Source organism: Tupaia chinensis, unplaced genomic scaffold, assembly GCF_000334495.1.
Source record: "Tupaia chinensis unplaced genomic scaffold, TupChi_1.0 Scaffold000341_1, whole genome shotgun sequence".
In the NCBI taxonomy this organism is placed as follows: Eukaryota; Metazoa; Chordata; class Mammalia; order Scandentia; family Tupaiidae; genus Tupaia; species Tupaia belangeri.
In genome coordinates, this window is record NW_006159835.1 from 2,812,495 (window position 1) to 2,827,851 (window position 15,357).

General features: G+C 41.8%; 1 protein-coding gene across 3 annotated transcripts in view; it reads right to left on the reverse strand.

The window, feature by feature from the left end:
- The window catches only part of COMMD1 (copper metabolism domain containing 1), a 250,610-nt gene that overhangs the window by 75,906 nt on the left and 159,347 nt on the right, over positions 1-15,357 (reverse strand). Inside the window, exons 3-4 of one of the 3 annotated variants that reach the window (XM_014589217.2) lie at positions 11,142-11,290; positions 10,948-10,964 (exon numbers count right to left, since the gene is read on the reverse strand). In XM_014589217.2, coding sequence (XP_014444703.1) covers positions 11,183-11,290 — 108 coding nt within the window. In that variant the 3' untranslated portion in view covers positions 10,948-10,964; positions 11,142-11,182. Of the gene's footprint in view, positions 1-10,947; positions 10,965-11,061; positions 11,291-15,357 lie in introns of those variants that run through there. The other 2 variants (XM_027773338.1, XM_014589216.2) reach the window with 2 other exon arrangements.

The following is a 15,357-nucleotide window of genomic DNA, read 5'->3' on the forward strand; positions in this document are numbered from 1 at the left end:
CTGGTCGGCGAAGTCCATGCGCCCTATGGCAAAAAAAAAAAAAAAAAAAACTCTCAAAAAATTATTTAATTTATTATACTCATTTAATGAATGAATATTATAAAACTTCTCTACCAGGACCAGCAGATGGTGTAATGGCTACATCACTGGATTCTCATGCAGTCAACTGCGGTTTGACTCCCGGACTTGGTAGCTTAAAACATGCCGGGTGCATGTGCGTGTGTGCCCAAGATCCCAGGAGGAGAATGGAGGAGAAGGGATTGCAGTGTGGCCAAACCCCCTGGGACGGTGATTTCTCACTTTCTGTCTCTCTGTCTCTGTCTCTCCAGTGAGCACACACACCCTATAGCAAAAAATTTCTCTACCAACTTAGGTCTGACTGGTTGGTGGCCGGTGAATTAACTGACAACAGACAGATTAGCAGGAGAAAATTCTACTTGCATGTGGGAGTACCCTAAAGGGAGTAGCTCTCAGAATAGCTAGGGGTAAAGGTTTATACCTGCTAATAAGGAAAGAGAACTTAGGGCTCCAAAGGGTAGAAATGACATCTGTGACTGCTGGGGACATGGAGGAAGAAACCAGGATTGTATTGGTCACAGGGGACTTTGACTTTTTTATTTTGTTTGCTATAGGATGTGTGAGCTCACCAGAGAGATAGCAAGAGAAAGAGCAGAGGAGAGGGAGTGAGGAAGGAAGGGGAAGTGAGAGGAAAAGTGAGAAATCACCCCTGAGGGGATAGTCACGCTGCAATCCCTTCTCTTCCTTCCATTCTCCTCTCAGGATTTTGGGCACATATGCACATCTGGCTGGCATGTTTTTCAAGCCACAGGGCTCAGGACTGGAATCATGCAGTCAGTCATGTGGGATCCAACTGCCTTGACCACCATACCACTGGCTACCCTTGGGGACTGTAGCTTTAACTGTAATATTTTAATGCCAGGGGGCCAGCAGGTGGCATGGTGGTTAAGATGCTGGACTCCCCCATGGCCGACCACTGAGTCCTGAACCTGGTGGCTTGCTTTCTCACTTTCCCTCTCTCTCTCTGGTCAAATAAAAAATGAATACTAATGATAATAAAAAATAAATAATTATTTAAAAATAAATGCTTACTAGGGACAATATATAACTTATTATTTGTATAGTTAAAATAAAAAACACTCATTGAAGACAGAAGGACCGCAAGCTTCTACCCAGAAGATTAAGAAAACCATCAGGGTTCTTGAGCGCTTACTCCTAGAAGACAATCTCTCCTGCTCCAGTGGCCTGGGACTCTTGGGCAGCCATACACTTCTCTTTCAGGGCACTCTGGAATCTTTGTGAGGTATCAGGCCAGACTAGGGCCCTTAGTACCCGCTGAAAATCAATGAAAAGATTGATTCTTCTTCCTCTACATTTGTAATTTCAAATAAAAATAGTACAAATATGGGACCAGCAAGTGGCTTGGCGGTTAAGGTGCTGGACTCCCACATGGCTCACTGCAGTTTGAGTCCCAGACTTAGTGACTTGAATATCACACTTGTCATGTGTGCCTCTGTGCTCAAAATCCCAGGAGGAGAATGTAGGGGAAGGGACTGTGGCGTGGCCATTCCTCTCAGGGGGTGGCTTCTCACTTTCCCTCTTGTCTCTCTCTAACAAGCACATGTACCCTATGACAAAAATCTTTAATAAAAAATACTATGAATGTATGGGATCAGTGTAATGGCTATGTCGCTGGACTCCCACATAGTTGACCGCGGTTCAAGTACTGGACACAGCGGCTTAAATTCACACCGGACTCGTGTGTGTGTGCATGTCCAAGATCCCAAGAGGAGAATGGAGAAGGGATTGTAGCGTGGCCATCCCCCCTGGGGGGTGATTTCTCACTTTCTGTCTCTCTGTCTCTTTCTGTCTTTGAGACGAGCGCACACGCCCTATAGCAAAAACCTCTCCAAAAAAAAAATAATAATATTATGAATGTAAATAAATTCTTTTTAAAAAGAATTGTTTTATTTAGCTTTATTTATTAGTTTTTAATTTGACCAGAGAGGGAGGGAGTGAGGAAGGAAGAGAAAGAGGGAGAAGGAGAGGGAGAGGGAGAGAGAGAGAGGGAGAGTGAGAGGGAGAGAGAAAGCGAGAAAGCAAGCTGCCAGGTCCAGGACTTGAACTGTGTCAGCCATGTGGGAGTCCAGCACCCTTAACCACCATGCCACCTGCCAGCCTCTGAATATAAATAAATTCTATGAAACTCAGAATTTTTCATAGTGACTATGGGGATCATTTACTATTTGAATAAAATTGTAATTAAATTTTATTTGTTATTATTTTTCTAAGTTTGCTATAGGGCACATGATTGGCTCACCAGACACACACACACACACACACACACACACAGAGAGAGAGAGAGAGAAAGCAAGCCATCAGGTCCAGGACTTGAACCATATGGCAGTCCACTGTCCTAACCACCACAAACATTTTCTAAAAATTTTCAATGAGGTCAGCAATTGTTGTGGTTGTTAAGGTGCTGGACTCTTGTATGGCCAACCATAGCTCAAGTCCTAGACTTGGTGGCTTGAAATCATGCCAGACACACATACATGCATGCCCAAAACCCCCGGAGTAGGATGGAAGAGAAGGAATTGTAGTGTGGTCATCCCCCCAGGGGTCATTTCTCACTTTTCTTCTGTCTATATTTCTCTCTGACAAACATATGTGACCTACAGCAAAAACCCTAAGGTACCAGCAGTTGGAGTAATGGCTATGTCACTGGACTCACATGTAGTCGACCATGGTTTGAGTCCCGGACCCAGTGGCTTAAACTCACACCAGGCGTGTGTGCGTGTGTGCCCAAGATCCCAAGAGGAAAATGGAGAAGGGATTGCGGCATGGCCATCCCTCCTAGGGAGTGATTTCTTGCTTTTTATCTCTTTGTCTTTCTGGCAAGTGCATGCGCCCTATACCAAAAATCTCTCAAAAAGAAAAAGAAAAAAACCTTAAAATTTTTTTTTCTCAAAAATATTTGGCTTAGTCGGAGGCATGAATGTGTTAATTCTGACTTATTGGGTAATTCAGCACTGCAATGTAATAGTGAAAAATGGAACCAGCAATTTTCAGTTATTCTCCAAAGAGAAAGGTAAGATAAAAGTCTGGAAGAAAAGGGTAGGAGTTGAATACCCACTAGCTTCCTCAAACCGGCATCTTAACCATACATACAACTAATTGGCTAACCTTCCAGGTGCTCAACTAGGTGTGGCACTCGAGCTACAAAGACTGGCACAGGCTGAGGTTACCACAGCAACCACTTCTCTCCAGGGCTCACTCAAGGCAATAGGGACATGCTGGGTCTTGCCCCTCCAGCAGCAGTTCCTGGGTTGGTTGCCCAAAGGGACTACAAATTGATTCTCTCAGGGTTGAGTCCCCCGTGAGAAGGTATCTCCAGCTCTTCAGAGACCTTTAAAACCAAATTCCCTTAGCTTTTTATTCAACTCTTTCGCATGTCAACAGGGAGAGGGAAGGAGACGATCTGTTGAAACTTTGGATTATTTTTCCCCATTTACAATTTAAAATTACATCCATAAGCATTAAGGAAGAGAGAGGTCAAATTTATTTTTAAAAAATAATTTATTTTAAACATTTATTCGTTAATTTATCTATTTATTTGTTGTGACTTTCAAGCCACTGGGTCCAGGACTCGAAACATAGTAGGCCATATGAGAATCCAGAGCCTTAACCACCACACCACCTGCTGGCCTGAGAGGTCCGGTTTTTTCACCTCTCTCATAAAGTAAAAGGAGTGGGGTTGATCACTCTCCCATTAGATGCTCCTGGCCCAAGACTACCTACATATGTATGTATGTATGTATGTATGTATGAGAAAGAGAGAGACAAGAAGTGAGAAATCAATCTCCCCACCCCCAGGGGATGGCCATACCACAATACCTTCTCCTCTATTCTCTTCTTGGGATTTTGGGCACACATGCACACGTGTCTGGTGTGAGTTTTAACCCGTTGGGTCTGGGACTCGAACCATGGTTGACTTTGTGGGAGTCCAGTAATGTAACCATTATACCACTGCTGGTCCCTCTTTTTCTTTTTTTATTTTTTTCGAGGTTTTTGCCTTAGGGAGTGTGTGCTTACACGGGGGTGGCGAAAGACAGAGACAGTGAAGGAGAAAGTGAGAAATCACCCCCGAGCAGGGATAGCCACACTGCAGTCCCTTCTCTTCCATTCTCCTCCTGGGATCTTGGGCATGAACATGTGCCTGGCATGACTTTGAAGCTACCAGGTTTGGGACTCAAACTGCAGTCAGCAATGTGGGAGTCCAGTGACATAACCACTAGCCCCCAAAACTTCTCTGTTCTACCGTACTATGGGTAGACCATACTGAGAAAACTGTAAAGTGAGGAATGTAGCTACTACATAATTCACCACAGTACCGTTACAGCTAATTAATGGTTATGCTGTATAAGCAAGATTGGGTAAGTGTCTGTCCAGCTAGGATGAGGATAATCTGCTGCCTACTTGGGTACTATGGATAGCCTGGAAGCTTCATGCAGCAGCAGACTTGTTTTTTTTTTTTTAATTGCTAGATGGCACATGCACTCACCAGCAAGACAGAGAGAGATAAAAAAGGAGAGGAAGCACCCCTCAATGGGATGCAGTCTCACCACAATCCCTTTTTTCCTATTTCTTTTTTTTGGAGAGGTTTTGCTACAGGGCGTGTGTGCTCGCCAGAAAGACAGAGAGACAGAAAGTGAGAAATCGCCACCTGGGGGGATGTCCATGCCACAATCCCTTCTCCTCCATTCTCCTCTTAGGATCTTGTGCACGCATAAGCATGAGTTTAAGCCACCAGGTCCGGCACTTGAACTGCAGTTGACTACATGAGAGTTCAGCGACATAGCCATTACGCCAACTGCTGGTTCCCCTTTTTTCCCATTTCTCTGTTCTGTCTGAATCTGGGGCATGTACACACATGCACCTGGAGTGTGTTTCAAGCTGCCAGGGCTAGGATTGGCACTGAGGTTGGCCATAAGGGATCTGACTCCCTTATCCACTAGCTGCAGGGTGGTAGCATGGTGGTCATCCAGACTTGCTCTTGTTGTACACTGCACCCAGAGAGGATGACAATGTGTGGAAAATGAGTCTCAGGGCATCATAAACAGTATCTAGCTCTAAAAGAGTAACAGCAGCCTCAAGCACAGAGATGTGTTGAATGTGGATGCAGGACACACATGACATTGCGCCTACTCCAAGGGCACATCTGCACACAAACACTCTCACCATAGGAACTGTCATCTTTTTTCTTGAGAGACTTTTTCTGATATAGGGTGCATGCACGTGCCTGAGAGACAGAGAGACAGACAATGAGAAATGGATTGCCACACGGCAATCCATTCTCCATTCTCCTCTTGGGTTCTTGGGTACGCATGTGCACACATGCACCGGTATGTTTTTCAAGCTGTTGGGCCTAGGACTCTGCGCTGTCAGCCATGTGGGATCCAGTACTTTAACCACCATGCTACCAGCTGGCCCAGGACCTGTCATTATCTAAACACGAGCAAGGACATAGATATTTTAAATAAGTATATATTATTCTTTTGAAGGATCTGACAGATGGAACATAAAAACAGAAGAGAGTTACCCTGAATTTTTCCCAGATCATGGCCATCTGTCCAGATGTTTCCTCATCTTTGCCAAGATGCTAAAACCTCTAAATCAGTCATTCTGAGAACCATGACCGTTCCTAGACATACTTCTAAAAATAGCCAAGATATAAATAATATAAAATCCCTACATCTATTTGCATTTCTTTAATATAAAACAACATAATAACGGCATTAAAGAGTTGATGGCCTAGCTACAGAGTGGAAGGGAACCACTGTGCAGTGGCTGAGGCTGCATGGGAGGCCTGGGTTTGGTTCCTGTCCCAACCCAGGCCAGGCACAGCAGCTCACGACTGCAGTCCTAGCTAGGTGAGAGGCTGGAGCAAGAGAATCAACAACATGGCAAGACTCTGTCAAAAAAAACCTACCTATTGGGCCAGCAGGTGGTGTGGAGGTTGAGATGCTGAATTCTACAAGGCTGACTGCATAGAGTCCTGGACCCTGCAGCTTGAAAATCATGCTGGGCGCACATGTGTGTGTGTATACCCAAAATTCCAAGAGGAAAATGGAGGAGAAGAGACCAAGTCATGGTCAATCCCTGGGAGGTGATCTCTCACTTTCCTTCTCTTTTTTTCTGGCGAGCACACACATCCTATAGCAAAAAAGCAAACAAACAAACAAAACAAAGCAAGGGGCTAGCAGTTGGCATACTGGTTAAGATGTTGGACTCCCACATGGCCAACTATGGTTCAAGTCCCAGACCTGGTGGCTTGAAACTAATGCCGGGAACAAATGTGTGTGTGCTCAAAATTCCAAGAAGAGACTGGAGAAGGGACTGTGGTGTGGCCATCCCCTCTAGGAGATGACTTTTCACTTTCTCTCTCTCTGGCTTTCTCTCTCTCTCTCCAGCAAATGCACCTACCCTACAGCAAAAATCTCTTTAAAGCACAAATCAAATAAAAGCAAAACAATCTTTCCCTCCTGCATGTACTTTCTCTCTCATTAACAACAACAAAAAAGCTTATTTTAAGATTTCAGTCCAAAATTCTCTTAGAAGAATAGTTTCATCTTATTTCACTTGAGCAATCAACCCCTATTTTTCCCATTTCCATCTCTCCCCCATCTGCAGCCCATAAATTAAAAGAATCTAAAACTCTCACACCAGCAGGAAACAGAAAACTAGCCAAGAGCAGGTAAAAGAGAAACAAAAGGCCTAATTACAGTGCCTTGTGAATAAATTCCCGTATTTTACTATCTGTTCATGAACCGCTTTAGTATTTTATACTGATAATTTATTTACCAAACTTGGGAGCTCTGTCGGCTGGCACCATTTATCTGACAGGAAGCAGGCCCAGGCGGGTTCCTTCCAACAAAGACCAGCTCAGTGGTGCATACGGTTGTGATGCTCTGACGGATAGCTTGGCCAGCCCCATATAAGGGAAAACTGATTGCGTACTGGTAAAACAGCTATTTCCCCAATTTTGAGGTAAAAACACAGTATACAATTCAAGTTAAAATTAAGCTAATTGTGATCTATTTGCGTTTTTTCCTTCTGCTGGGTAAACTGCCGCTTAAAATATTTGAAAACCTTGGTCTGTTGGAGAACTACGAATGACAAGACTGCCTTGTCCCACAAAGGCCCATCCTTTCAAGCATCCTGTTTCTTTAGGAACGTATCCAATCACTTCTCATTGACTCCTAGAAGGATTCCTTCTAGGAATCTAAACCTTTCATTATGTATAGATATTTTTACTGTTCCCTTAAGAAACCAGTATTTTCTAACAACTGTTTAACATTCATCTTCTTTTTAATTTCTATTTATATTGTTTTAAAAAATTTCATCCAGGCCTGAAAAACAAACAAACAAAACCTTTAGTAATTAATAGCTTGACACAAGGTCAGCTGTTTAAGATTTCAGATACTCAATATCATTCTGTGCTTTTCACTGCCTTCTTACATTTGGGGGAGAACAGTTAAACTAAAATTTTAAAATGCTGGGATTCTTTTGGATTCATTATTAAAATAACACTGGAAGAGGAGAGTTATATAAAGGAAAGAAGAGGCTATAATGGCAGAATTTAGGCCTTCACTGATAAAGCGGATAAGAATTAGAGCTTCCAAAAGTCTGTCCTGAAAATGAGGCCAAATCCTTTGCTCTTTTGCTCTTTATCAACATGAAACTACCCAAGTCCGCAGTTATTTTCCTACTTTATGATAAAAGATAACTTCTGGGGTGACTGGACTGTTTCTAAACAGACTGAAGTAAAAGTGCTTATTGCTCAAACAGGGATGATTTCTACAAAGTCCAACTGAGGTTAAGGATTATTTTTATTTTGTCCCACACTTCCTGAACTCAAAAGTGATCTTACCGAGGGTCGTAGAGGTAGAAAACCTTGCGAGGTCTCTGGGATCCTTATGCTAATTTTCTCTTTCTCTGATCCTTTTTCCATGCTTGCATTACCAGGGAGATGTTCTGGCTTAATGTAAATGTCCCTTATAAAAATTTACAAAAACAACTTAGCCCCAGAAAAAATACATATATAAAAATAACATCCAATTTGGTAAGAAGGCGAGTGATTCACTCACTCCCATACTTTCTTAAATTGATGTAATCTTTATGGGGAGCAATTTGGCCATGTTTTTCCATTCAAAGAAAGTCGACTCTTCTATTTCTAGCCTTCTCTCTATTATCTGCATATGTTAGGCAGCAGATCATTTAACTGCTCTTAGTATGTTTCTGTATTTTTTTTAAGAGGTTTTTGCTATAGGGCACGTGTGCTCGCCAGGAAGACAGAGAGAGACAGAGAGACAGAAGGTGAGAAATCATCCCCCCAGGGGGATGGCCACACCACAGTCCTTTCTCCTCCATTCTCCTCTCGGGATCTTGGGCATGCACACACACACACCTGGCATGAGTTTAAGCCACCGGGTCCGGGACTCGAACAGTGGTTGGCTATGTGGGAGTCCAGCAACATAGCCATTATGCCAACTGCTGTTCCCTATGTCTGTATTTTCTAAATAGACTAAAAAAAACTCACATATATTCCTTTGGTAATCAAAAAGAAAACTCAGTAAATATAAAACATACCTTATCCCAAATAACTTGCATTCAAGTGTTAAGTGTTAAATGTAGAGACCACCTCAGCAACCAGTTTTGTTTGTTTTCCTTTTTATTGTGGAAAACTCAGTATAGATTAACAGCAGTTTTTCCGATGACCTAGGGTTTGAGGATATAAAAACCTGTGACCACTTTTGTGGCTTCTACTTTCACAGGAGGACCTAAACAGAGCTTTAAATCACAATGATTTGCTGTCCCTGTGGCCTGTTCCTTCACGGTTCCACAGACTTGCATGGGATATGTGAGTCAATACTAATGTGGTAGCTATAGCTCTTCCTTAAGGACATTTAGGATCCCATTATCTGATGAGAGCTTCTTTTCCTCCATTTTATAGCAGGAGACATTATCTAAATTCTCTTGGCTCACACAGTGGTAGCCTTGGAAACAGAAAGCAAGTTTTAATAGATTTTTTTTAGCCAAACCACATGCTTTTTCTTAATCTATTTACAGTACTGTTTCAAGATGTTTTCTAAAGGGCCCACAGGAGCTACATTTAAAACCTTCTGGTCATTGTTTGCTAACTGCTCTGATGGTTTCAATCAGGGAAGAAGCCAATATTTTCAGCTTGGGTGTTGGAAGAGCTCCTAAAATGTCTCCAAACTGATTTAGGAGAAACTGCTGAACAGAAGAGAACTTATTCCTGTCCTGGAATAAACTCATTAAAACTGACATATGTTGTAACCACAGACGAAGAGAGTCACATTCTTCGAACACACTGCATCCCAAAGGCAAACGAAATTTCTAAATATTATCAGTGTCCCCCTCTAACTAGACTGTAAGGTTCTGTGGCCAGGATCCAAATTTGCATTATTTAACCTTTGTATCTCAGAACTCAATGTCATGCCTCATTCATATTAAATATAAATACAACACCCACCCCCAAAAAAAGAAAAAACAAAACAGTGTCAGATAATGAAACATCTTCAACAAAGAACCACAGTCTCAATGCACTGATAGAGAGCCTCGTCCTCTTAGAACACTCCTGGTGTTTTATAACTTCTTTACTAGGACCTACTTTCTTTTTTTTAAGAATTGTTTTATTTAAGTTTGTTTGTTTGTTTTAATTTGACCAGAGACAGAAAGAGAGGGGGAAAGTGAGAAAGCAAGCTGCCAGATCTGGGACTCAAATCATAGTTGGCCATGTGGAAGTTCAATGCCACCATGACACCTGCTGGCCCGGACCTAGTTTTTATTACTTTTTTTTTTTTAAAGAAATTTCTTGAAAAGGTTGTATATGATGAATCAGGTAAATTTTTCTGAGATATGGGACCAGCAGTTAGCGTAATGGCTAATGTCGCTGGACTACCATGTAATCAACTACAGTACGAGTCCCGGACCTGGCGGCTTAAACTCATGCCGGGTGCGTGTGTGTGCGTGCCCAAGATCCCGAGAGGAGAATGGAGGAGAAGGGATTGTGGTGTGGCCAGACCTCCTGGGGGGTGATTTCTCGCTTTCTGAATATTTTTAGCAAAAATATAATTATTTATTTATTTATTTTGTTTTATGATTTCTTATTTATGATAAATTATAAATGTCAAGAGCAAACAATAGAGTTTTTCAAAGTATGCATAAATAAATTTTTTGAGATAAAAGACTTGCTATCATCTCAATTTTCCCATCATGACAATTCTGATTTGAGGCAAGTGAAGGGAGTTCTTTTGTTAGGAGGTCTGTTTAGTTCTAGGTTCCAGAAAAGCCTGAGTATCTCAGTAGCACAGATCCAACCAGATCCCCTAGATTCAGGCAACACTAATCCAATATCTGAATCAGTTCCAGAGCATCTCAGATTTACCAGGCCGAGTAAATCTCATCTAAGGTAGGCAGGCTCCTCTAGACCTCAATTCAGGACATGACACTTTGGCTAACCCTGTATGTGCATGACTAAAATATTTTCTTCCTCTTTTCTAATTCTTGCAGTATTTATCATGTATAAATTCCTAAAATCCCACCCACAAACAAACAGTAAAGGTTTCCAAAGCTAACTCTACCCATTTCAGTCCTACTGAACAGAGAACTCTGGGGTTAGGGCCCTGGAAGCCTGACTTTCTTTTTTTTTAATTTAAATGTTTTTAGAAGTGCCCTGAATAATCTTTAGGCATGCTGGAGTATGAGTGAAGTACTGGAACAACTATAAGAGTGAATAAGAGAGAGGAAAAAAGAAATCGCAGCAAAAGGCAGGCAAGATTTGAATTTGAAGATTTAATGCCAATGTGAAAAAAAGATTAAAAAAAAAAAAAAGGGCAGTGAAGAGAGATCACGAACACCTTTGTAGGCATGCTGGAGTATGAGTGAAGTACTGGAACAACTATAAGAGTGAATAAGAGAGAGGAAAAAAGAAATCGCAGCAAAAGGCAGGCAAGATTTGAATTTGAAGATTTAATGCCAATGTGAAAAAAAGATTAAAAAAAAAAAAAAGGTCAGTGAAGAGAGATCACGAACACCTTTGTTTCAACAATGCCGACTCCTTTCTACATCATCTTTGTTAGGCTGGCTGTGTCAGTGTGCTGATACTTTCTTCTACCTCTGAGAGCTTCTTCAGGATTTGGTTGACCTTGACCTCATCACATTCCAAACACAGAAATTCAGATTCCTGGAAAACATAAAAAAAATGTTTTAGAGAGACTCCCCTAAGATAGCCAAGACTCTACATGTGAAATGACCAAGCTCTAAAGGCCTAAGGTCCCAACCCAGCAAGTTCAGGCCTTAAAACCTAAGTGATGGGATCAGTAGGTGGCATGGTGGTTGAGGCATGAGGCTCCCACACTCCCTCATGGCCGGCTGTGGTGTGCGTCCTGGATCAGGCAGCTTACTTTCTCACTTTCTCACTCTTCCTCGCTCTCTGGTGAGCACATGTGTCCCATAGCAAATTACAAATAAAATTGTAATAAAAATTCTTAAAAAATGCAAACTGATATTTTACTCAGCAAAGCAAATCCACACAAATTTCTTTAAATGATGGTGTTTTTAAGATGGCATTTCATAAATAATAAAGAGGTATGCAAATGTCAGGTGTTCTCACAATGAAGCACATGAAAAGCTCCTCCTAGCAGTTATCTCATCTGATCCTATAATTTTTTATTTTTTTAGGCTTTTGCCATAGGGCATACTTGCCAAAAAGAGAAAGAGAAAGGGAAAGTGAGAAATCACTCCACCCCCCCCAAGAAGAAAGGTCATGTCGCAATACCTTCTTCTCCATTCTCCTCTCGGGATTTGGGGCGCATGCACATATGTGCCTGGCATGATTTTCAATCTGCCAGGCCAGGACTTGAATGGCAATAGGCCATATGAGAGGTCAATGCCTTAACACTATGCCACCTGCTGGCCTCTGAGCCTATAATAATTTATAAAGTAAGTACTTCAGTATTGCTGTTTTAGAGATTAAGACTCTAGGGCACAGAAAAAGTGGCTGGTCTTGTAGTGCAGTAGTTAATAACTATGGAGAGGACACTGGATCCCATATGGCCAACTAGGGCTTAAGTTCTTTCCCTGTTGGCTTAACAACCTACTGGCTGTATGTGGACATGGCTAAGATCCTAATGAGATGAAGAATGAAGGAAAAAGAATTGCAGCATGACCAGGCCCTATTAGTGGGTGCTTTTCTCTCTTTCTCTGTCTCTGGTGCATGTGCACACACACTCTCTGACACAAAAGAAAATTCAGAAAAACGCAGTCAGATTGTGAACTCCCAGCTCTGGCTAACTCCAAAGTCCATGCTGTTGCCAAAGCATCTTGTAGTATAACAATAAAATGAGAATTCTGACTGGATCTAAGTTAGCCTAAAAATTGGACTAACTTGAATACAGTGGTTATGCCAGAAACTGACCAGTTGCTTTGGAAACATCAGAAGATAGATTTTTTAGAGGTTTTTGCCTTAGGGCATGTGTGCTTGCTGGACAGAGAGAGAAAGAGAGAAACAGAGCCAGTGAGAAGAAAAGTGAGATATCACCCTTCCCCACCACCAGGGCTATGGCCATGCTGCAATCCCTTCTCCTCCATTTTCCTTTCTAGGATCTTGGGCGTGGATGCACACACGCCTGGTCTGAGTTTCAAGCCACTGGGTCCTGGACTCAACCACAGCCAGCCATGTGGGAATCCAGTGACATAAGCATTACACCATCTGCTGTCCTCCATCAGCAGGTAATTAAAAGATAACCAGAATCTTGAAATAACAACAAACATTTCTAGGGTCTTTCTATTAGATACAAGCCAACACTCCCAAGATCTCCTTCAAATAAATGACCTTCACTCACTGTCTAGACTGGCCAATCAATCCTCAGATAGGTAGATATCAGGTAGATAGATATATTTGGAGTGTGGTGACAGAAATTTCATATACATTAGACAAATCTGAGGTCTGCATTGTCTCAAGACAATCATATGTATCTAAGAGCAACTCTATCCAAGATCTTAAAGAACAAAAATCAAGTAATTTTAGAGCAGTATGAATTCTTAGAGATCATATAATTCAATTGCCTTGTTTTCTTTTATTACTTTTTTTATCGCCAGAGGGCATGTGCACTTGCCAGAGAGACAGAGAAGGAAGAGAAAGAAAGAAATAAAACACTCCCAGTGGCGCACGATCACACTGTAGTTCCTTTTCCTCCATTCCTCCTTCCCGTAAGGATTTTGAGCATATGTGCACACATATCTGTTTTGCAAGACACCAGGGCCAGGATTCAAATCATAGTCAGCCAAGTGGGATGTGGCTCCCTTAACCACTGAGCCCTGCCTTGTTTTTCTAGATAATAAAATTCAGGTCCCAGGCATGTAAATGATACACCTAAAGGCCCTGTTTGTTCAGTCAGCAGGTCAATGCCATTTTCTCAACACTTTCTTCTCTAAATGCTGATGGGAATCAGAATATGCTACCACAAAATATGCCACTTGGCACAAGTATTATTTTAAACTGAAGATACCTGAGAATAGATGAAGAAAGAAATGTTCTTAGAGCTTCTCTTGCCTGAATAAAAGCAGAACTTCTGAGAAATGAGGACTGCCATATATCCCTTTTCTCTGGGGGTTTTATGGCCATGAAGATGGAAAGTCAGCACAAACAAACCTTACTAAAATAATCCTTATCTACCATAATTTGACTATAAACTTACCTTCCCATAAATTACCACTCTTAAAAGCCCACACCCCTTGGGAACCAGCAGTTAGCGTAATGGCTATGTTGCTGGATTCTCACGTAGTCGACCGCGGTTCATGTCCCAGATCCGGTGGCTTAAAACTCACACCGGGCACGTGTGCGTGTGTGTGTGTGCCCAAGATCCCGAGAGGAAAACGGAGGAGAAGGGATTGAGGCGTGACCATCCCCCCCTGGGGGTGATTTCTCACTTTCTGTCTCTGTCTCTCTCTGTCTGTCTGGCGGCTCTATAGCAAAAACCCCTCCAAAAAAAAAAAAAAAAAAAAGCCCACACCCCTTACCCTTTGTTTAGTTACTTTCCCACAATTTAACATCCTTTATTAAAACGGTATATAGGTTGAGTATGTCTTGGAATCCAAAATATTTGGGACAAGAAGTCCTTGGGAGTTTGTATTCTTTCTTTCTGTTTTGCTAAAGGGTGCATGTGCTCACCGGGGGCAGAGAGAGAGAGAGAGAGAGAGAGAGAGAGAGAGAGAGAAAGTAGGTGATGATCACACTTAAATCCCTCTCTTTCATTTCTCCTTTTGGGATTTTGGGCACACATGCATACATACCTGGCATGTTTTTCAAGTCACTGGGTGCAGGACATGAACCATGTAGTTGGCCATGTGGGATCCAGCTGCCTTAACTACCACACTATCAGCTGGCCCATTGGATTCTTCTTTAGGTTTTCAAATATTTGCATATGCATAATGAGATATCTTGGGGATGACTCAAGTCTAAATGTGAAATTCATTATGCTCATATATATCTTACATATATAGCCTGAAGGTAACCTTACATAATATTCTTACATTATAATGTTTTGATGTCAATCCATCAGCTGAGGTTAGGTGTGGAATTCTCCACTCGAGGGATAATGTAAGCCCCCCAAAAGCTTTGGACTTTGAAGTATTTTGGGTTTCAGATTTTCAGATCAGGAATGCTCAACTTGTGTAAGGTTTCAAGTCTAATGGCTTCTGGAAGTTTTCACATTTTTATGAAACCCCTGTTCATGTAAAATTAAAAATATTAATTTAAAAATATTTATAAACTTTTTCTCCCATTAGTCTTTTCTCAATTTGGAATCAGCAGATGGCATAATGGTTATGTTGATGAACTCCCACATAGTCGACAGTGGTTCGAGTCCTGGACCTAGTAGTTTAAAACTCACACCAGGTGTGTGTGCGTCCATGTCCAAGATCCTGAGAGGAAAATGGAGGAAAAGGAATTGTGGCATCGCTATCCCCCGAGGTGATTTCTCACTTTCTGTCTCTCTGGTGAGCAAATACTCACTATAGCAAAAATATCTCTTTAAAATGAAAAAAAAATCTGTTCTCAGTTTAATTCATAGGCCTTATACTCAGAACTTAAGAGATAAAAAGGAACATTTTCTTCTCAGATTATGGCATTCCCTACCCTGCCCCCAAAGTGGCAAGCAAAGACTAACAAGCCTCTTTGGAGGGAGGGTCACTCTGCCATCAGTCAGCTAGAACAAGAGAGGGTCACTCTGCCATCAGTCAGCTAGAACA